Below are 18,636 nucleotides of genomic sequence, written 5' to 3'. Positions count from 1 at the left end.
AGATGAAATACTTTTGCCAGAAGACTTTTGCAAAGTGTCAGAGTAAAACAGTAGCTCTCTGCAAATGACAGAAGACTTAAAAAATGTCCATTATTAAAGACCTGATGGAATTAACAAGCATATTTAGTTATTTCTGTGACATACAACATATTTAGATAATAACTGGAATTAGGACATATCAGATTTCCAGGAATTTCACACAATTTATGAAATACTTATATACCTGTAATAAACACAACATAAAGAAGGTTTGTATTACTTCTTACATGCTTCCCATGTAATTTAACATACCAAATAAGCATAATTAATACCAAATAAGCATCTCCCTTTTTATAAGGAGAGAGAACAAATCTTTTGAAACATTCCAGGGGCCCTCTGGAAAATTTCCATGTTAGTTTAAGGTCAAAAAGACTTCATTTAGAATTTGATTTTGGGGAAGTTTGTCAAAAATATCAGAAGATTTTATAACTTGATCAAATAGGGTCATAGGTCATTGTGAAACAATACTTAGTTACCTATTTAATCAAAATAACAAAGAGTTCCTAGGTAGACATTGAAGGTTACATAGTTCTGAGCAAAACTTAGCTCTTTTAATATCTAGAGGACTAGGTTTATTTAAGTAATCAATGACCTGATAATGAGAACATAGGTGATTATTTTGACAAGATATAATATCTTTGTTTTTTCTAGGCAGATTACTTAAAGAAAAACCTTTCGTAATCTCTTATTTTCAAGAACAGACTTATAGAAAACAAAAAATGTTGACCTTCTCACAGAGAAAAAACCAAATTCCAATTTTGCACCAGCCAACTTTTGATATTCAAACTTATTTACTTAACTAAATTCATTCTACTAATCTAGTCCTGACCACATGTAAAATTCCTTTTCCTTATTATTTCTAGTAGGCTTAACTAACTGCACATATAAGAATATTTAACTCTTAGTAGCCTTTAATTTCTAGTGAAAACTAAGAAGTAAGCATTATAAACTGTCATTTATATCAGCATTCTGTTTACTGGCAGACTTATAAATACTTTTTATAATTTCTGGAAAAATGCTTCTCACAATGGCACAAAAGATGTTTGCTAATAGACCCAAATATCTTTAATTCCTTTGTGAAAGGAAGCAAAAAGTGGATAAACCTATGCCCAGTAATAAATGTTTCAATATTTTATCCTATTTGGAAATGGTCTGGATATTCAATGACTATCCATCATTTAATTCAACTTAGCAAAACTTTAAGGTTTCAGGATACTAGAAAGATTTGGGGTAAGTACGAAAAAGTTCATCTAGAAACTTTTCTCTCACTTACACCCTTTTAATTTACTTGTTTTCAATAATTATGTTTAGACCACCCACAAAAACCTCATGAGACATTAGACAAAGTCTGTTAATGTTCTAGGTTATTTTTCTGGCTGACAAATTTTGCAAGAGATAACATGAATTTATTTGACTAATAAGCCCAGGTAGAATAAAAAGTTTTGTCTGCATTATATTCAATGTTATTAACTCTAAAGGCATATCTATTTTCATTAAACCATCAAACTTAAACTAGCCTTTATTTACCAAACATTATCGCAGATCATGTGAACTTGAAAAGCATTTGGGTTAGTTTGAATCCTAAATTTGTAAAAGGCTTGCTTGTTTAAGCCAGTTAAATGGAGCTCTTTTACAAATTAACTTTAGCAATACCATTCAAAGGTAGAAACATGCCACACACCTACAACACATATATAGACACACATGAGCATACAGACAGACATAAACAGAGATCTTACAGTTTTCATTTAAAAATTTTCCTTGAACTAGATTTTTGGGCAAGAGTGCTGCTTTAGCAATTTGTATTTTTTTTAAAGTCCCCTTCCCCACCTCCTTTTTCTTTTCCTGCAGTTCTCTAGAGCTATACTTATAGCTTTGCAAAGACTTTTAAGATAAGGACAGTTGTTCTCAATTCCTTAAAGAACTGGGTTGGAGCCTGGATGCTAATGGACTGACATACCCCTCTACCTATGTTGGAGTGTTTCTCTCTGGTTACATTTAGCTTAGAGAAGATGGCCAAAAAAATTTTTTTTTAATCTGTCAGGCTCTGAATATCAGCTTCCAATTTGGCCAAACCTCTGGTTATAAAGTTATTAAATCCTTTCAAATATCTTGTCAGTTTTCAGCCAGGGCAAACAATGGATATTTCTGGTAATATTGAACAAACTCTTGGACTCGAGGTGTCCCCCAAAAGGGTGCAAAAGATATTATATTCACAAGATCTAGAGTCACCCAAAGGCAAGCAAAAGAAAGAACTGACAACTTGCATGTCCCAGGCAGGCAGAAAGCCAAGCCAGGTACTTAGGGCATCAAGCAAAACAAGCAAGAAGGCAATGGCTATCCCTGGGAGAGAAAGGATCAATAACTAATGGATCTGTATTTGGAAAGGAAGGGACAAGTTGAAATTTTATTTTCCTCTTTCACCTGGGCACTATGGACAGGTTCAGTAGAACTGGGTTTGGTAAGAATTCTTACCTTTCTCTGGCTTCTGCCATTTTTCCCTGGATCCCCTCTGCAGGCTCCTGTTTTTTATTCACTTCAATTTTAGCTTTTCTTGGCTAAGGGCATAGTGTAGCAGTTTACCAGAAGATCCCTCAAAGTCTCATCAACTCTGAGAGGTGTCCATATGGGGGCCCTCCTTCAAAGATAGGCATGGGGGTGTCTGTAAGGCCATTAACATGGTGGGCTTTTGTTTACAGTCTCCTGTTCTCTTTAGAGTGGAAAAGACAATTCAGACAGGATTACTAGAATGAATACTTAAGTAAAGGAGGAAAGAGGAGACCACTGGAGTGATGTCAGTCTTACAGTCTTTTGTTTTAGGAACCTCTTATATCTTTAATTTTTTCTTAGCTCTTTGCAACAGAACTTTCAGTGGAGCTATTTTGAAATTTTGAACCCTTTTGGAGGCTTTTGCATACCAATTAAAATATGTATCCCTTGCTTTTAAGTTCACTTCTTTTTTTTTTTTTTGCGGTACGTGGGCCTCTCCCTGCTGTGGCCTCTCCCGTTGCAGAGCACAGGCTCCGGACGCGCAGGCTCAGTGGCCATGGCTCACGGGCCCAGCCGCTCCACGGCGTGTGGGATCTTCCCGGACCGGGGCGTGAACCCGTGTCCCCTGCATCGGCAGGTGGACCCCCAACCACTGCACCACCAGGGAAGCCCTTAAGTTCACTTCTTAAAAGATTTTATCTAATTGGAATGTTCCTCATAATGGCCACTGTAATTTCCCTGAGGGCTGGCAGCAGTTCGGTAGGACCCTAGCTTCATATGGGGTTCAACTCACATTTCTGTCCAGCCATATTTTGCCACAAACGGAGTGCCACCCACATTTCTGTCTGGTCATATTTGGGGGTCCCCAACATGATAGTTACCAGGTAAAACTCTCAGGACACAGTAAGATTTTGACATTTTTGTAGACATCTATAGCTTCTGCGATTATAGTTCTTAGACATAAAACAGGCAGTTGTGCCAGAAGGTGGTGCACTTGACTCTTAGAAATTAAAGATCCCATCTCTTTTAGCTAGGCTTTATCTACACAAAACAGGACAGACAAGTATGGGTACCTTAACACTGCAGAATTAAGTACAGTAAATACCAAATACTGCAGCCTGGCCAAGAAAAAGGCCCTGGTACACTACCAACAATTCCCAACTTGGAACCTGAGACTGAGGTGAAGAACTGAACCAGCAGACCTCAACAAATAGGGTCTGTGGACTGATTCCAAACAAATGGGGAACTGTAGCTAGCAGTTCCCAACATGGAATCTAGGGACAGAACCATAAGCTGGGGTTTCCAATCAAATAGGAAATTGTGGTCAGGACTACCAGAAGTACCCAGCATGGAACTAGTGATTCCAAACAAATTGGGAACCAACTGGAAAGCCAGTTAGATCTGGAGTTCAACACAAAAAGAGCAGAGCTCAAACTGAGAGGAACTTACCAACAGCCCCCAGAAATGGAGAGAAAGACAGTGGACTCAGATAGGAGTTTGCAGGTATCACGACTGTGTTTCTTGTTGTCCCAAAATGCCATCAGAACTTCACTTTGGTTCACACTGCTGCCACCAAATCTGTTAAAAAACCAAAATTCATCTGACTAAATTTTAAAGCTCTAATTAGCTTTATTGAATGATTCATGAATTAGGCAGCATCCTTCTGTGAGTAGAGGGGAGCTCCAAAGGGCTACCAAAAGGGAAAGATTATTAAAGGCAGGACAAGCAAATCATAAAGAAAAATGATTATTTCAGGCTTAGGTAACCTACCTATGGGGGACAGAAAAGGTCTATGTGGCAGATTACTTCATCTTCCTTTGGGGAATGAACGTATTACCTGATTGGTATTGACTAGAAAATTCTTGACTGCCTGGTTAAGACTAAATTTCAATTAGGTTAGGTATTAAGCCCCAATATGGTGGTGTGGCTTAGCATAAGTGACTCCATCTTGGGCCTGTGGTTTTCTTTTTAACAGCACAGAGTCAGACACTTCATCTAGACAGGAGAAGCAAATGTGCCTGTTGGTCATGAGGAGGCAGTGACACTAGATATAGGGAACATATACTCATATAGGGAACATATAACCCAGGACTACTACTCAGGACTTTGTGCCCAGGACACTTGGGTTTGACATACATAGATGAAATTTTATTGGGGGTGAGGCAGGTAGACAATAAAAAAGTAATCTAGTAGTCATTGTCTATCATGCTCTTCTACATAGGATCTGAACCTAGAATGACTGTGAAGAAATTACTTAACCTTGTTATTTTCAGTTTCATCATCTCTGAAATGGGGAGAAAATTATTCATTTATTCAGTCATTTGTTCATGCCCTCATTTAGGCATCTATTATTTATAAAACACCTGTGTACCAAGCACTCGCATTTTCAGAATGGTAATAAAGATTAAAAGAGACAATGGGGCTTCCCTGGTGGCGCAGTGGTTGAGAGTCCACCTGCCAATGCAAGAGACACGGGTTCGTGCCCCGGTCCGGGAGGATCCCACATGCCGTGGAGCGGCTGGGCCCGTGAGCCATGGCCGCTGAGCCTGCGCGTCCGGAGCCTGTGCTCCGCAACGGGAGAGGCCACAACAGTGAGAAGCCCGCGTACCGCAAAAAAAAAAAGAGACAATAAATATAAGGTCCAGTATCTGGCATAAAATGGATGCTTAATACACAAGAGCTATTAATGTTTTGCTGTGCCTCCAAAGATTCAAATGCAGTTTAATTAATGTGTATATGCGACCAACCTGTACCATACCCACCACCCACTAGAGTTTTGAGCAAGATTGGCGTCCCACTAACCTCAACAGCAATTCCTCACAAATCACGGATTACAGAACTTTCATTGGAGTGAAAGTTTAGACTAGAATGTTAAAAAGAACCTACTTTTAAAAAACATTATTTAATTGAAAGTGGGCCACTCAGCTTCCAATGAAATCTTCTCTTAAGTGCGTACGTCTTTGACTGAGGTGTTCTCTGAAAGGAATATAAGATTTAGATTTATTTTCATTGGCTTAGAATTCTTAAAGCTAGCCCAGAGGTTAATGATGAAGGAAGTCTCGATGAACAAGCAGCTGTTTGTATGGTCCTCCGAAGCGTCAGTTAAACACTTGACCATTCCTTTTTCCTAGGGAAGAAATCACTGTGACAGTGCTCTTTCTCATAAATCTTCTCTCAGCATACACATTTTTAATGCTAACTCAAATGCTAATTGGTGAAAATATAACTCTAGTTATGATTTGGAGTCTGTTAATCTTGCTACTTCATAAGCCAGCCTCTCTGTTTAGCAGACGATAAGGTGTGTGTGTGGGGGGGAGTTTTGCTGCTGAGAAAATGGGCTGCTGGTGATACTGTGCGCCAAAGACGCAGGCATCCGTGACGGTTTGGTTGTAAATAAGACTAAGAAATTCAAAATAAAGGCTAACCTAGTTTTCCTCCTCCTTTTGCAAATCTCTGCTCGATCTGCCGCTACCATCGTCTGCAGAACGGCTACACGCCTTTGCACCAGGCCGCCCAGCAGGGCCACACGCACATCATCAACGTCCTGCTGCCGCACGGGGCCAAGCCCAACGCCACCACCGCGGTAAGGCGGCGCCGGCTGCCCCTTTCCGCGCAGCTCCTTCCTTGCCCCCGCCCCCATCCCCCTCCAGGGGGGGCCGCTTGGCTGAGCTGAGTCCCCATACAGCCTCCTTAAATGAGCCTCCGCACTCGGAAAAGCCTGGGATTTCCAGAAATCAGCCTGGGATTTCCCTGAGAGCGCTCGTCCCGGGAGGGAGCGCTCGTCCCGGGAGGGAGCGCTCGTCCCGGGAGGGAGCGCTCGTCCCGGGAGGGAGCGCTCGTCCCGGGAGGGAGCGCTCGTCCCGGGAGGGAGCGCTCGTCCCGGGAGGGAGCGCTCGTCCCGGGAGGGAGCGCTCGTCCCGGGAGGGAGCGCTCGTCCCGGGAGGGAGCGCTCGTCCCGGGAGGGAGCGCGCCGCGGCCTGACCCAGTCTTTCCTCCGGGAGGGGGCCCTGAGCTCGGGCTGCTGGAAAGAGCTTGGCTTCCAGCTGGCTCTCGGCTGGGCGCGGAGTCCGCCCCCTCCCGCCCGGCCTTCTTAAGGGAGCACAGTTTCCGAGGCCGCTGGCTCCGACTAAGCTGTTTGGGATGTGGAGCCGTTGAATTGTAAACTAAGCGGTTTAACAAACCGGGATCCCCAGTGGCTGCTGGAGCCTGCGTTGCTTGTTTGTGTGCTTTTGCTGCACGGTGAGCTTCTGCACAGCTGCAGCTAAATATGTTACTGTGTTCCCTGTGGTAACATCTTACCTGCAACAGATGGCCTGACCTCTGTTGAGGAGTGAGTGTACTTGGTACTTGAATAGTTTTCTTCGGAGGCCTCATCCTCAGTTCAAGAGTTACTTTCCTAAGCATAGTACAGGATTCGGAGAGGGGTTTGACAACTTTAGGGTTAAAGCCGTGAGCGCTTCTTATTAGAAAGAGCAAGCAGCTGCAGCTTGTTGTGTTACCATGGTGACCTGGGCTATAGTCTAAAGAAGTTACAAAGAAGATTCAGTTGTAATGGTAAAAACTAGTGATTTTCCTAAGCTGTGCCTGTTTTGGAAGGAAATGCTGGCTCATGTGGAGCCGCGGGTGAGCTCATTGGCTCACATCGCCGTCCTCCCTCCCGGCTCTCACTCTCTCTTTCACTCTGTCTTCAGAATGGCAACACTGCCTTGGCGATTGCTAAGCGTCTGGGCTACATCTCCGTGGTGGACACCCTGAAGGTTGTAACCGAGGAGGTCACCACCACCACCACGGTAAGTGAAAGGAACCCATCGGCTTCGGCTCCCTTGTCGTGGCTTTTAAGCCACAGACATTTTCACTTACAAAATGTTTTGAGCTTTTGATTTTGAACTTCTTTTATTGTAGAGCATACATTGAAGTATGCAGATGTAAAGGCATTTACACAACTAGTAACAGGGATTTCAGCTTCCTTTAGTCAACATGAATCCATATAAAATGCGTGAATGTAATTTTATAATACTTAGTTCCTTTTTCTGTGACTGACTTCTTTTTTTCTGGCTCCTCTGCCCTGTTGCTGTAGTTGAGTGTGACACCTACCGCTGGCAAAGTGGTAGGACACTCCACAGCAAACTTTTTATCTTAGCCTGGAGGTCACGCCAGACTCTGGGAAGACCCTGATCCCTGCTACGCTCATGACTGGGTCAGATGCATTCCCAGTGAGAACAATTCATCCTGCTTTTCTTCCTATTTCGGATTATTTTTTATTCAAAAAGAAAATCGAATGTGCTTAAGAGAGAAACTGTGTCTGTATCTTGACAGAATATATATGTAACATTTTTTATTTTTGCTGTTTGGAATATGACTGCTGATTCTTTAGGAGAGAACAGTGATCATCACTGGCCTTTGCCAGAGAATCTCTGGAAGAGTGAGGACCGTGATGTTAATGAGTCCTAATGCTCTTGTGCTAGTCAGCTGGAGCAAAGCTTGAAAGGAGGCCTGAGAGGAAACTCGCAGCTGAAAGTGCTCTTCTCTTTGCATATGTTTATTAACTTTTCTCCTTAAGCATCAACTCTAAGAACAACAGCTCTTTAATTTCTCTTCATAAAGTAGAAAAGTAGACCGACAGCAGAACATTTAGATGTTCCTGAGAGACAATAAGATCATGAATCAACAAATAGAAAATTCTGAATGAGGTTCTAATAAATGCTCCAAGCTAGGAATGATGCATATAGAGTTTTGGAACACTTGGTTCTTTTGATAGATGTAAGGAAAAAGAAAGGAATTTTGTTCTTCAGGCTGACAGCAAGTCCCTGTTGACAGATATTGAGGTAGTTGGTTTGATGTGAAGTTTTAAATAGAGTGGAGTATGATTTATTAATGAACTACAAGACAGAGACTGAATTTAGATGAGAGAATGGCACTGCTTTTCTCAAGCAAAATCTTTGGCCAGTGTACCACAATATTTTTAAAGATTTAAAGTATAGTGTCAATAAATTATATAGTAGAAAAACAAGTCTTGTCATCACCTAGCACTATATTTCTGAGTCACTATATATGGCTGAATCGTAATGGCTTTTTCTTACTATATGATTTGTTATACCAGGAAAATCTTCATATTGGGGACCTGTACATATATCTTTATTTGGCATCTTTGAAACAATGTGCACATCACAGATAAGTGAAGGTTTTGGTGGCAAGATTGGGTAAACACTTTTGTTCTTAGAAGTCATGTTTTCTCTCAACTTTACCTCTTGCATGTTCTGGGAATTATGCATGTACATTTTTATCAGATGACCACTAGATGGCAAACTTGCATCTTTTAGCTATCTTGACCTGCTTTTTCTTCCATTCATTTCATTAATTCATTCCTTTAGTGTTTATTGGATATAAAATATGTGCTGGGTTCTGTGCTCAGTGCTGAAGTGTCATCAACGGTGTAAATACTACTCCTCCCTACCAGCAACTTACAGTGTAGTGAAGAATGAGACTTAAGTTTTGTAAGAAAATGTCAATAAATTCTTGTTTAATATCAATAGAACTATAGAACGTACACGTCTAATTTCAAAGAGATCTCAGGCTCATAAATATTACTTAGAGTAAATGAATTTAACTATACAGGTCTATATTTAAAAAGAGGAGCAATTTTTTAAAGTACTATTGCTAAAGTTCTCAAATACCTTGTCAGAAATCAGACATATAGTCATATCTCCACATATGTAGCTCTGGGGGGATGTGAAAATTCCTCATAAAACTCTCTGTGAGCTTTTTTTCTTTTCTGGTAGCTATTAATCTCTATGCTGCCTAGCTAATCATTGCTCCAATAAAAACCACCATACTTAGAAATCAAGTTTCTAGGTGAAAAGCCAACAAACAAATGTAAAACATAACAACATGTCTGCTTTCAGTTGGGAAGATAAGAACTCATTGCCCACATTAACTATACAAGTACCCCCTTTATCTAAACGGGTAGTTTTATTGGTTGCATGTTTTAATGCTGCCCTATCCTTTCTTCTTCTCTTAGAATTCGATTCTTAGAACTGTGAGTTTTATTGTTTTGTAAAACGGAATTTGGGGTTAAGGATTGAAAAGATGAACTTATTCCTTCTGTGATGTGAGTCTTCTTACTTTATACTTCTCTTTCAGAAGAGATTTTCATTCATTCTTTTCCCACATAACGATGATATTAATGATATTAAAAACTATAACTAAAATTTAGTAGTTACAAATATGCCAGACACTGAGGGTAGATCTAGGATTCAAATTTAGGTTGTCAGATTCCAAAATCCATATTCTTAACCACTCTGATGTAACTGATCTTGGCTTTGCTAAAAGTAGCTTACCAGGAATTTTCAACTTTTAAAAACTCACTTAAATAGCGCCCTTTATTGATTTTCATGGAAGTATCATATTCAGTATCATTTTCTAAAATCTACAGATTCACTAAAAATAATTTGGAACTACTCACTGGTGGTAGGTAAATAGCACGAGGCAATAATTATGTAAAATTAATCCAATTAAATTTCATGTTACTACCATTTGAATGTAATAGTTGAACTACAGCCATACATCTAACATACGAATTTCACATCATTGGCTTCATACGATGTGCCATTTGAGCAGCAATGTGAGTTCTCTGCCGTCAGAGAAAGTTTCCTTTGCTATTCCTCCCTCCAGAATTCTTCACCCCAAAGTATGAATAAAGTCATTGTGTGGAGAGAAGAGTAAGACAGCAGTTTGTAAAGGAAAAGTCACTGCTTCCAAAATTTGTGAGACATTTTTGGAATCCTGGTTTGTTTCCTTAACCTTTGCTTTTCTAAGTTTACTTCGTAAGACCTAGCAGAGGATGTGAGACAGTTGAGCACTCTCTGGGGATTACAGTCGTCTGTTTGCCGGAATGGACATCAGAGTGGGAGGGACACATTTCTGGCAGCAGAAGCCAGCAAGCTCAGTCTCCTAATGCAGTTTGGAAGAACTGTGAGATATGACTCATCCCTCTACTTACTGATCAGCTATCATCAATTATTTGCATAGTTTTAAAGTGATCGTTGCATATAATCATTGATATGTAGAGCATAAATTACTGAATAAGCTACTAAAATAAAAATGACATTATAGTTATATTACCATTAAAACTTTGGTTCTAAATCTTATCTGATGCCATAAGTCCGTTAAAATGGGGATCATAAAAGTGGCAGTGCAATCAATACATGTAAAGTCATTTGACACTTTTTAAGTGGAGTCAAGAACTTTTCTTTGAATATAGGTCCATTGACTAGAAGGCTAAGTCGTCATTCTTGAACAAAGAACATGTATAATACATACTGTATTGTGTGTGTCTATCCTATAATGTCTATATCTATATACAATTTATCCTGTGTATTATCTTAAAGAGACACTATTCTGAGTGCAGAACCTTTTTAAACTTTTGACATTTTTTCCCCAACGTGCTATAATTGTCTCAACCACACCTGAGTAGCAGTTATTTTTGGAGATCCACCTTTGTTGAGACTTTCCAAACCATTTACCTTAGTTTTTATAGAAAAATATTACTTATGTAGTATTTAACTTATATATAAAAATTATGTTAACATGTACAATTGGTATAAAGGGGTTTGGGAGCAAAACCAGGTTTAGCTTGTAGCACTGATGGGAGCCAATGTGTGTGGACACTGGAAGGTGGCATACTAGCCAAGGTCACTCGCCACGCTGTGACTTATTGTGACTTGCTGAGTAAGTGGTACAAAGGAGGTGGTTGACCAGGGAGATGGGCTAAATGAAGAGCAGTAAAGCACACTTTTTCTTTTGCACAAAAAAAAAGCAGATATTATCCCCCATTTATAAAACACCATGTAAGGACTCATGTTTTATTTTCTACATCATGATAAATGTTAAAAACTCATTATTAAGTCTGCCATCTATCGCATTCTATTTGTTTTGCCACATTATATGATTTAATTACATCCTATTAAACTTATGCATCGTGCACTACTCATTTTAACTTTTAAAGTAGTTTCTAATCTTGACCATAGAATCCGAGATTCTGTAGCAGAAGAAGATGCCCATGATCATTTAATTATATCCTTGTTTTCTTTGGGCTATCCAGATGTACTTGCATAAAACCATATTTATGTTTGGCTAATCAAGTTTTCAAAGGACACTTCATTTAAAGGGACAATTTTTTTCATTTCTGATCACATTACTAATGAGTGGGAAGACTTATTTATTATCCATTCAACAAATATTTACTGACGACCTTTTAAGGGTCAGGCACTACGTCATGTACAAATGCATACTATATTTACTACATTGTATATAGAAAGCAGTTGTAATATCTATGCCAAAAAATATCCATGACCAATATGATCAGTGTTACTTTTTCTATTGCCACATATATTTGCTGATAATAACCTTAATAGCATTCAATAACCAAACTAAAGCAAAGTTAGTTCCACTCTCACAAGTTCAAAGAAAATATAGTCACATTATCAGCATCTGAAAATAGAAACTGAGAAGGTCAGGCAATATAATTTAATCATTTAAAGTGTATTTCCATCAGTTATTTTCAAGTGGAGAAGCATCTTCTTGTGGAAATGTTTCCAATGAAGGGTAAATACTCTAGAACATTTCTGCAAAAATGGACTTTCTGGTGTGGTCTAATGCAGTAGGTATCCCTTAAAATTTTTAATCATTTAATGTACATTTAGATACTTATTTTAAAAGTTTCCCCAAAAGTCATAGTTTAATTGAATGTCATTGTCTCTATCCTGTATTTTAAATGTAAGTCATTTTTCTGCAATCTATACATTTTCCTAATGCAGGAAAGTGGGTTGCAAATTGAGCTGCACAATAGACCCACCTGAGGAACTTTACAAAATACCTATAGCTGGGCCCTGTCTTCAGGGATGCGGATTTAATTGGCTTGCGTTGAGACCCAAGCAACAATATGTTTTAAATTTCTCTAATAATTATAATATGCAGGTAGAGCTGAGAACCGTTAATATAGAACTTAGGTTATCATCTTTCTGTGTTAAATTCATAAATTAATTAATATTATAATTAAATGGTATATTTTTAAGTTTGTTCATTCATCAAATTCTTATTGACTACCTGTTATTCTCCAGAACTTTGGATAGATGCTTTTGTCTTTCCTACAGTGTTTAATTTGTTTTCAGTGAATAAGACATTATGGAATTATTTAGACATCAGAAACAGCATGCTGGAAAGCTGAATTTACTACTCTAGTCTTCAATTGTACCTTCATCTGGATAACATGAGACTTTCTTTACTTTCTGCATTTCTTCCTCTTCTTTTCTTTCCAAAGAAAATCTATGTGGTCATTATGTGGATTTTAAATGTATTATGTCATCAATTTATTCCAATATGTATTTGAGAAGCCCCTACTATGTTTCAGGTTCTGTGGAAACAACTTCTTTCATGACTCACACTCATGAGGTGGGAGGTGAAGGGGGCACGTACAGCTGTGTGTGGTGTGGTGCACGTGATGCTATAGGAGTGGGTAGCGGCAGATAAACACGGTTGAACAAACACATTCATTGGGGAGGGTCAGGGAGTGTTTCTCCAAAGAAGTTGCATCTTATATGAGCCAGGACAAGAGAAGAAAGAACATTTCTGGTAAAGAAAAGAATATATGGGGAAAAAAAGCAGAGGCATAAGAGAACATGGCTGCCAACACGGTTGTAGCGTGTGGTGGAGGGATGAGGCCTCCCTGCCTCTCCTTACTACATCACCAGGCATCTTCCAGCCAGTTTGCCAGACCCTTGAACAACCCGGGGAGTTCATCCGAATATAACTTACAGTCAGCCATCTGTATGGACGGTTCCACATCCGTGGGTTCAACCAACCTCGGATCATGTAGTAATGTAGTGTTTACTATTTAAAGATATCCACGTATAAGTGGACCCATGAGTTTCAAACCTGCATTGTTCGGGGATCAACTGTATTAAGTTTTCTTCTGAAGAAAATGGGAAGCCACTGAAAGGTTATGCAGTATCACATTGTGATTTAATCAGTCCTTCTTCACATATAGAAATTATACCCCTGTATGTTAATATATTCTTAAATTAATCAGTTGAATTTCCCTGTAAAATTATTTGAAGTTCTCTACTGCTTTTGGAGAAAAAAGAGTTGGCGGTAGGGGTATTGTAGCCCAACAGGTCTGTAGTCTCTAGGTAGCAAAGCTTAAAAACCTAGACAACCTTTTTACTGTATTTTGGTGGCTTTAGTTGAAGATTTTGCTCTTATTTTAGGAGATTAGTTTTTTAAATTTCTCATAACAATGCCAAGTGATGTACTTAATGCACTTTCAATGCAGAAACTAGAGATAGGAATTTGAGACTCAACTATCTTTAGGTGATATTTCAAGTTATGAGATGTGGATTTTTATCCTTTTTTTTTTTTTATCACTGTGGTATCCCTGGTGTCTGAAACAGTGCCTGGCATGCAATAGGCACTCAGAGTGTTTCTTGAATGCCTGAATGACTAAAAAGTTCAGAGGCCCTTTGTTTTTAAGATTAATTTAATATCAAAATATAGTGATGATAAATTATGCTAGCTAATATTTATTGAATACTAACATATACTAAGCACTGTTCTTAGAGCTCTTATATATTTCATTTAATCTTCATAACAATTTTATGAAGTAGTATTATTATCCTGTTTTACAAATGATGAAACTGAGGCACAGAGAAATAAAGGGACTTGCTAAGGCCTCATAGCTAATAAATGATGAAGTTAGAATTTGAACCCATGTAGCCAGACTCCAGAGCCTGGTCTCTTAACCTTACATCATCCATCAGGGATAGAAGGCAGTGCATCTGGCAACTCTGGAGGGCTATTATGGAAGGCAAATAAGCAGCAAGCCAGAATTGTAGACCAATGAAAGACTATAAGGATGGGTGATTCTCCACTGTTGATCCTCTAATCCCAGAAGAGATGCATCACATTTTCTGCCCCGAAGTTTATGTCTTTCCCATTGTTTACAGCTTCGTTCCAGTGCCTTTGTTTTTCATAAATTGAACATATTCACTGCTTCTTTTGAAAGCTTTTCTGGAGACATTACTTAGTCCATTTGAGGGAAGCCCTGAAAACCTGAATCTGCTTTCTCAATATGGCTATTAATGCCATTGCTAAAGAATTTATTTTGCAAATGGGAATTCAAAATAATGAACTTTCTCTTGTACAACTTCACTGGAGTAAATGATCATTTATCTTCAGAAAGAACAAATGAGGTTCCATGAAGGAGAATAAGAGACTAAGCTTCCAAAATGTCCATGTGGAGAAGATGGAGTGCTCGGGGCCTGATCGCTTGCTGATGCTGTTGACTATGGCCTCTCCTCTGTGATTCTTTTGATCTTTTGTTTGATTTTTGTTCTTAAGTTGAACATTAATGATTTTTGTCTTTCCAGACTATCACTGAAAAACACAAGCTAAATGTTCCTGAGACCATGACTGAGGTTCTTGATGTTTCTGATGAAGAGGGTAAGACTTTTATTCATTCTTCTATGACATCTGTCATGGTCTTACACAAAGGAAACCATCCATTTTTTCAGGGAACAAGCTGGTACGGTGGATGTGGATGACAGCATCTTAGCACTTAAAGTAACCTTTTCACCTTTGTTTCAGTACATTTACTTTTTCAATTTGGGGGAGGGAGGATTTTGTTTATATATTTTCAACTGGTGTTATCTTTTTCTTTTTTTTTTTTTTTTTTTTTTTGGTGTTATCTTTAATGACTTACTAAATAACCGGACTAGGACAAGGGAGAGAAACTGGAAGTCGGCCATCTGTTAAAATATCTACCTGATAATACAATTATTGTTAATATGTTTTAACTATGCTAAAATACATTTTTTATTAAAATGCTTTAAAGTAAAAGAACTTAACGTATACTCTATCAACGGTATATTGAGAAATCTCTGCTTTCTAATTGGTTCAAACATACAGAATATATTTTAAAACTAATATATAGAAAAAAATATATTTAAAAACTAATACATAGAAAAAAAGAGCCTTAGCGAAGGTTAAAAATAGTGCAGGAGTAAGTCATACAAATTCAACCTAAGAATTTGATTCTTTAAGTCAGAAGAACTATATGCCCCCTATAGTTCTAGAGTTGATAAAAATTATCTAAGCCGGTGGATTTCAAAGGTCTGAGAAGCTCTACGAGGAGCACCAGGGACTGCCTTGGGGTGGGTATGGGGCATCATGCTAGAGGTACTGCCAGCAGGGTTTCTAGCTCCCCACCTCTACTTCAACTAGAGTAGTTGACTTTTCTTGAACAAAAAGAAAAGTCTGCTAAAAAAATCATGAATGCAGCACATAAAGTATGCAACCAAGTTTCAGTAGTGCAGCTATTGGTCAAGTGTACCTGTTAGAAAAATATATATGTATGTATATACATGACATGACATGTATACATGAATACATGTACATAAGTGTACATGTTTGAAAAATTATTGCCATACTGACCCTAGTAGTAGGCCCAATACTAACTGCTTTTATGGAGAAATATTAAAGGTATTTCTTTAGGTTCTTCAAGATGTATTCAGAAGGTAAAACTTTACATTGAGATGCCCTTATTTGGAAACAATTTGTTAATCCACCTATCGGTAACAGACATTGAGTTGTCTCAGCTTTTATAAGAACTTACGACAAGAACAAACAAATGTTGGGTCAATGTATTATTGTAAGTAAATTAAAAGGTATTGCCAAAGCTAATGGTTCCAAGTATTTATTATAATAATTTTGAGTTCCATCCTAATACTTGCCAATTTTCAGCATCCGTACATGCACACTATATTTTGTTTCGTGTGATCTTCTTTCTTATCTTCGCTTACATGTTGAACAGCTTTTAAACAGTTTGGTGACCACTTTATTGATGGGGAAGTGCTTAGTGATTCAGGTACCTTTAGAGGAAACTGTTGAAGTGAAAGTTTGTCTTTGCTTTTAACTTTTTTTAACTGGCGAGAAGCAACTAGCTTAATATTTAAATCTGGGTGCCTAATACTAATCTGGTGGTTTTTGAAATAGTGTGTGTAATATGAGTGGAATTGCTTACGTGTGCATTTGGGTGTGTGGATTGTTAACGCTATGAATTGCTTATGCTATTAATGATTTTTGAAACTATTATTGAGACCTATTAACATAATTAAATTATCTAATGAACATTATATAAATATTTTCCCAAAACTAATATTTCTTCTTAAAATACAAATTTAGAGAAAACTTAATTTTTGGACAAGTTGACATTGAATTATCATGAACACGTTAACAACTACGTTAGGCTACTTGATATGCAGTCATCCCATTCCTGGATAAAGATATATTTTAGATGTGGTTAAAAATATATTGTTAGTAGTTATAATCTAATTTTTTAAAGTTAGCTAGGAATAAAGGAACCTTTAAATATTATTTAGGGGGCACTTTGGCATATAGGGAAAAATGAATAATATAAAATATTCTATCTAGCAAGAAGTTTCCAAAGTATATGTGGTACCACTTTAAGCCAACCTATTACATGAAAATCTAACTTTATAAATCAGATAAATTAGATAGTGATTATTTAATCTAAAAATAGTTATTGATTTCCAAAATAATTGTTAAAGAATTCCAATAGCTAATGCATCCAAAGTATTTACTGGGTTTTTAGAAATTCCATTTGTGTGAAACATCCTCTTGGACCTGCCCATTGCATAATATAAGACCTAGTTATAACATCTTGTATACTTTTGTTAAAACTATTATGTATTAAAAGTTATTAGTGATAAGAACTCTTGATTTGAGAGGAATGTTGGCTAATGATCAAGAATATCTTTCATGGTGATGGAGGAAGCTCTCCATGTCTAGATATGGCCAAAAACTTAACATTTTTCCCCAGAAAGAAATTCAATTTGAATAATATTTTTGTATATGATATGTCTGAGTTTTGTGAAGTAACTTTTTAGTACAAACAATTAGTATAAAGGAATTTGACTAGTTGACATTGCCAATCCTTTAATTTTTTGTGCTCTTAAAATGTTTTCACGGAACCTACCATCATTTATATGGACAAAGTGCAGCCACATGTGTTTGGATAGTATGAGCCAGTCCCTATTTTCTTTACAGCTCTACTATTTTAATGATAGTCTATGTGTCAATACTCAGAAGAATATGCAAACCAAGTACAGATGTCCTTTCAGGCTAACTTGCTATAGTGAAGCAATCAGAATTTTCCACTCATTAATCCAATCAACAGATAGTGAAAGTGATGTTATTGTGTGTAAAGCTCTATGACTGGTACCATGGGGGAATCAAAAGTGAACATATATGGAGAGGTGATGTATAAATCAATGAAGCATAACTAAAGGCACTATGTCATCTGCTTTTCATATCTGCCTGGAAAAATCTGGAGATGGAGAGACCTAGCACAGTCTCAAGGAACTGCTGAAAGCTGAGAGATAAATAGGAGGGTGGCACAGGTTTTAGGGAGTGGAGAAGGAACAGTATGGGAAGGTCCCGAGATGGGAAAGGGCAAGAGAGAGACACAGAGTGACAGAATAATCTAGTCATTCATTCTGGATGATGCATTAAAACACACGGGGCTTCGCTGTGGAATGTTTGGATTCTCAACTGAAAAGTCAAGGAAATTAGGATGTGTTAAAGATTTCAATTAATGATTGAAACAATTAAATCTGTTTCGTCCAAGGATTAAATCAACAATGCACCGAAGGAGTGCATTAGGATGAAATTGGAAGGAAGCAGGTATCTGAGGGAAGAGAAAGCATTTACTAGACATCACAATGCTCGGTGCATTGTCTCATTTAATCCCTACAGCATCCATACGGGATAGGCTATGGATTTCCCCTCATTTGTTTTTCAGGTGAGAAAGGCTCACCTGAAGATGAGGAGGCTAAGGCTTAAACACGTTTAGTAGTTTGTTCAGTGGCACAGAGCTACTAAGTGATGAATGTGGAATCTAAACCCACTTTGAAAGCTGTTGTAATAGCTCAGTCATGAAGTAAATGAGTCCTGATGGAGCAAAATGGCAGAGAAATGGAAGAAAAAGAGAAATGGGAACTCAGTCTCAGAATATTCTACTGTGTAGACTAAAAC

The 18,636-nt window shown here is 38.0% G+C and overlaps 1 protein-coding gene across 5 annotated transcripts in view; it reads left to right on the top strand.

Moving 5' to 3' along the window:
* The window catches only part of ANK2 (ankyrin 2), a 574,287-nt gene that overhangs the window by 478,566 nt on the left and 77,085 nt on the right, over positions 1-18,636 (top strand). For all 5 annotated transcript variants that reach the window (XM_032631821.1, XM_032631822.1, XM_032631820.1 and 2 more), the window contains 3 exons: positions 6,014-6,112; positions 7,221-7,319; positions 14,952-15,024. In XM_032631821.1, coding sequence (XP_032487712.1) covers positions 6,014-6,112; positions 7,221-7,319; positions 14,952-15,024 — 271 coding nt within the window. The remainder of the gene's footprint in view (positions 1-6,013; positions 6,113-7,220; positions 7,320-14,951; positions 15,025-18,636) is intronic.

This window comes from Phocoena sinus, chromosome 5 (genome assembly GCF_008692025.1).
Source record: "Phocoena sinus isolate mPhoSin1 chromosome 5, mPhoSin1.pri, whole genome shotgun sequence".
In the NCBI taxonomy this organism is placed as follows: domain Eukaryota; kingdom Metazoa; phylum Chordata; class Mammalia; order Artiodactyla; family Phocoenidae; genus Phocoena; species Phocoena sinus.
Note: the sequence above shows the minus strand (reverse complement) of the source record. Positions and strands in the feature narration are given on the sequence as shown.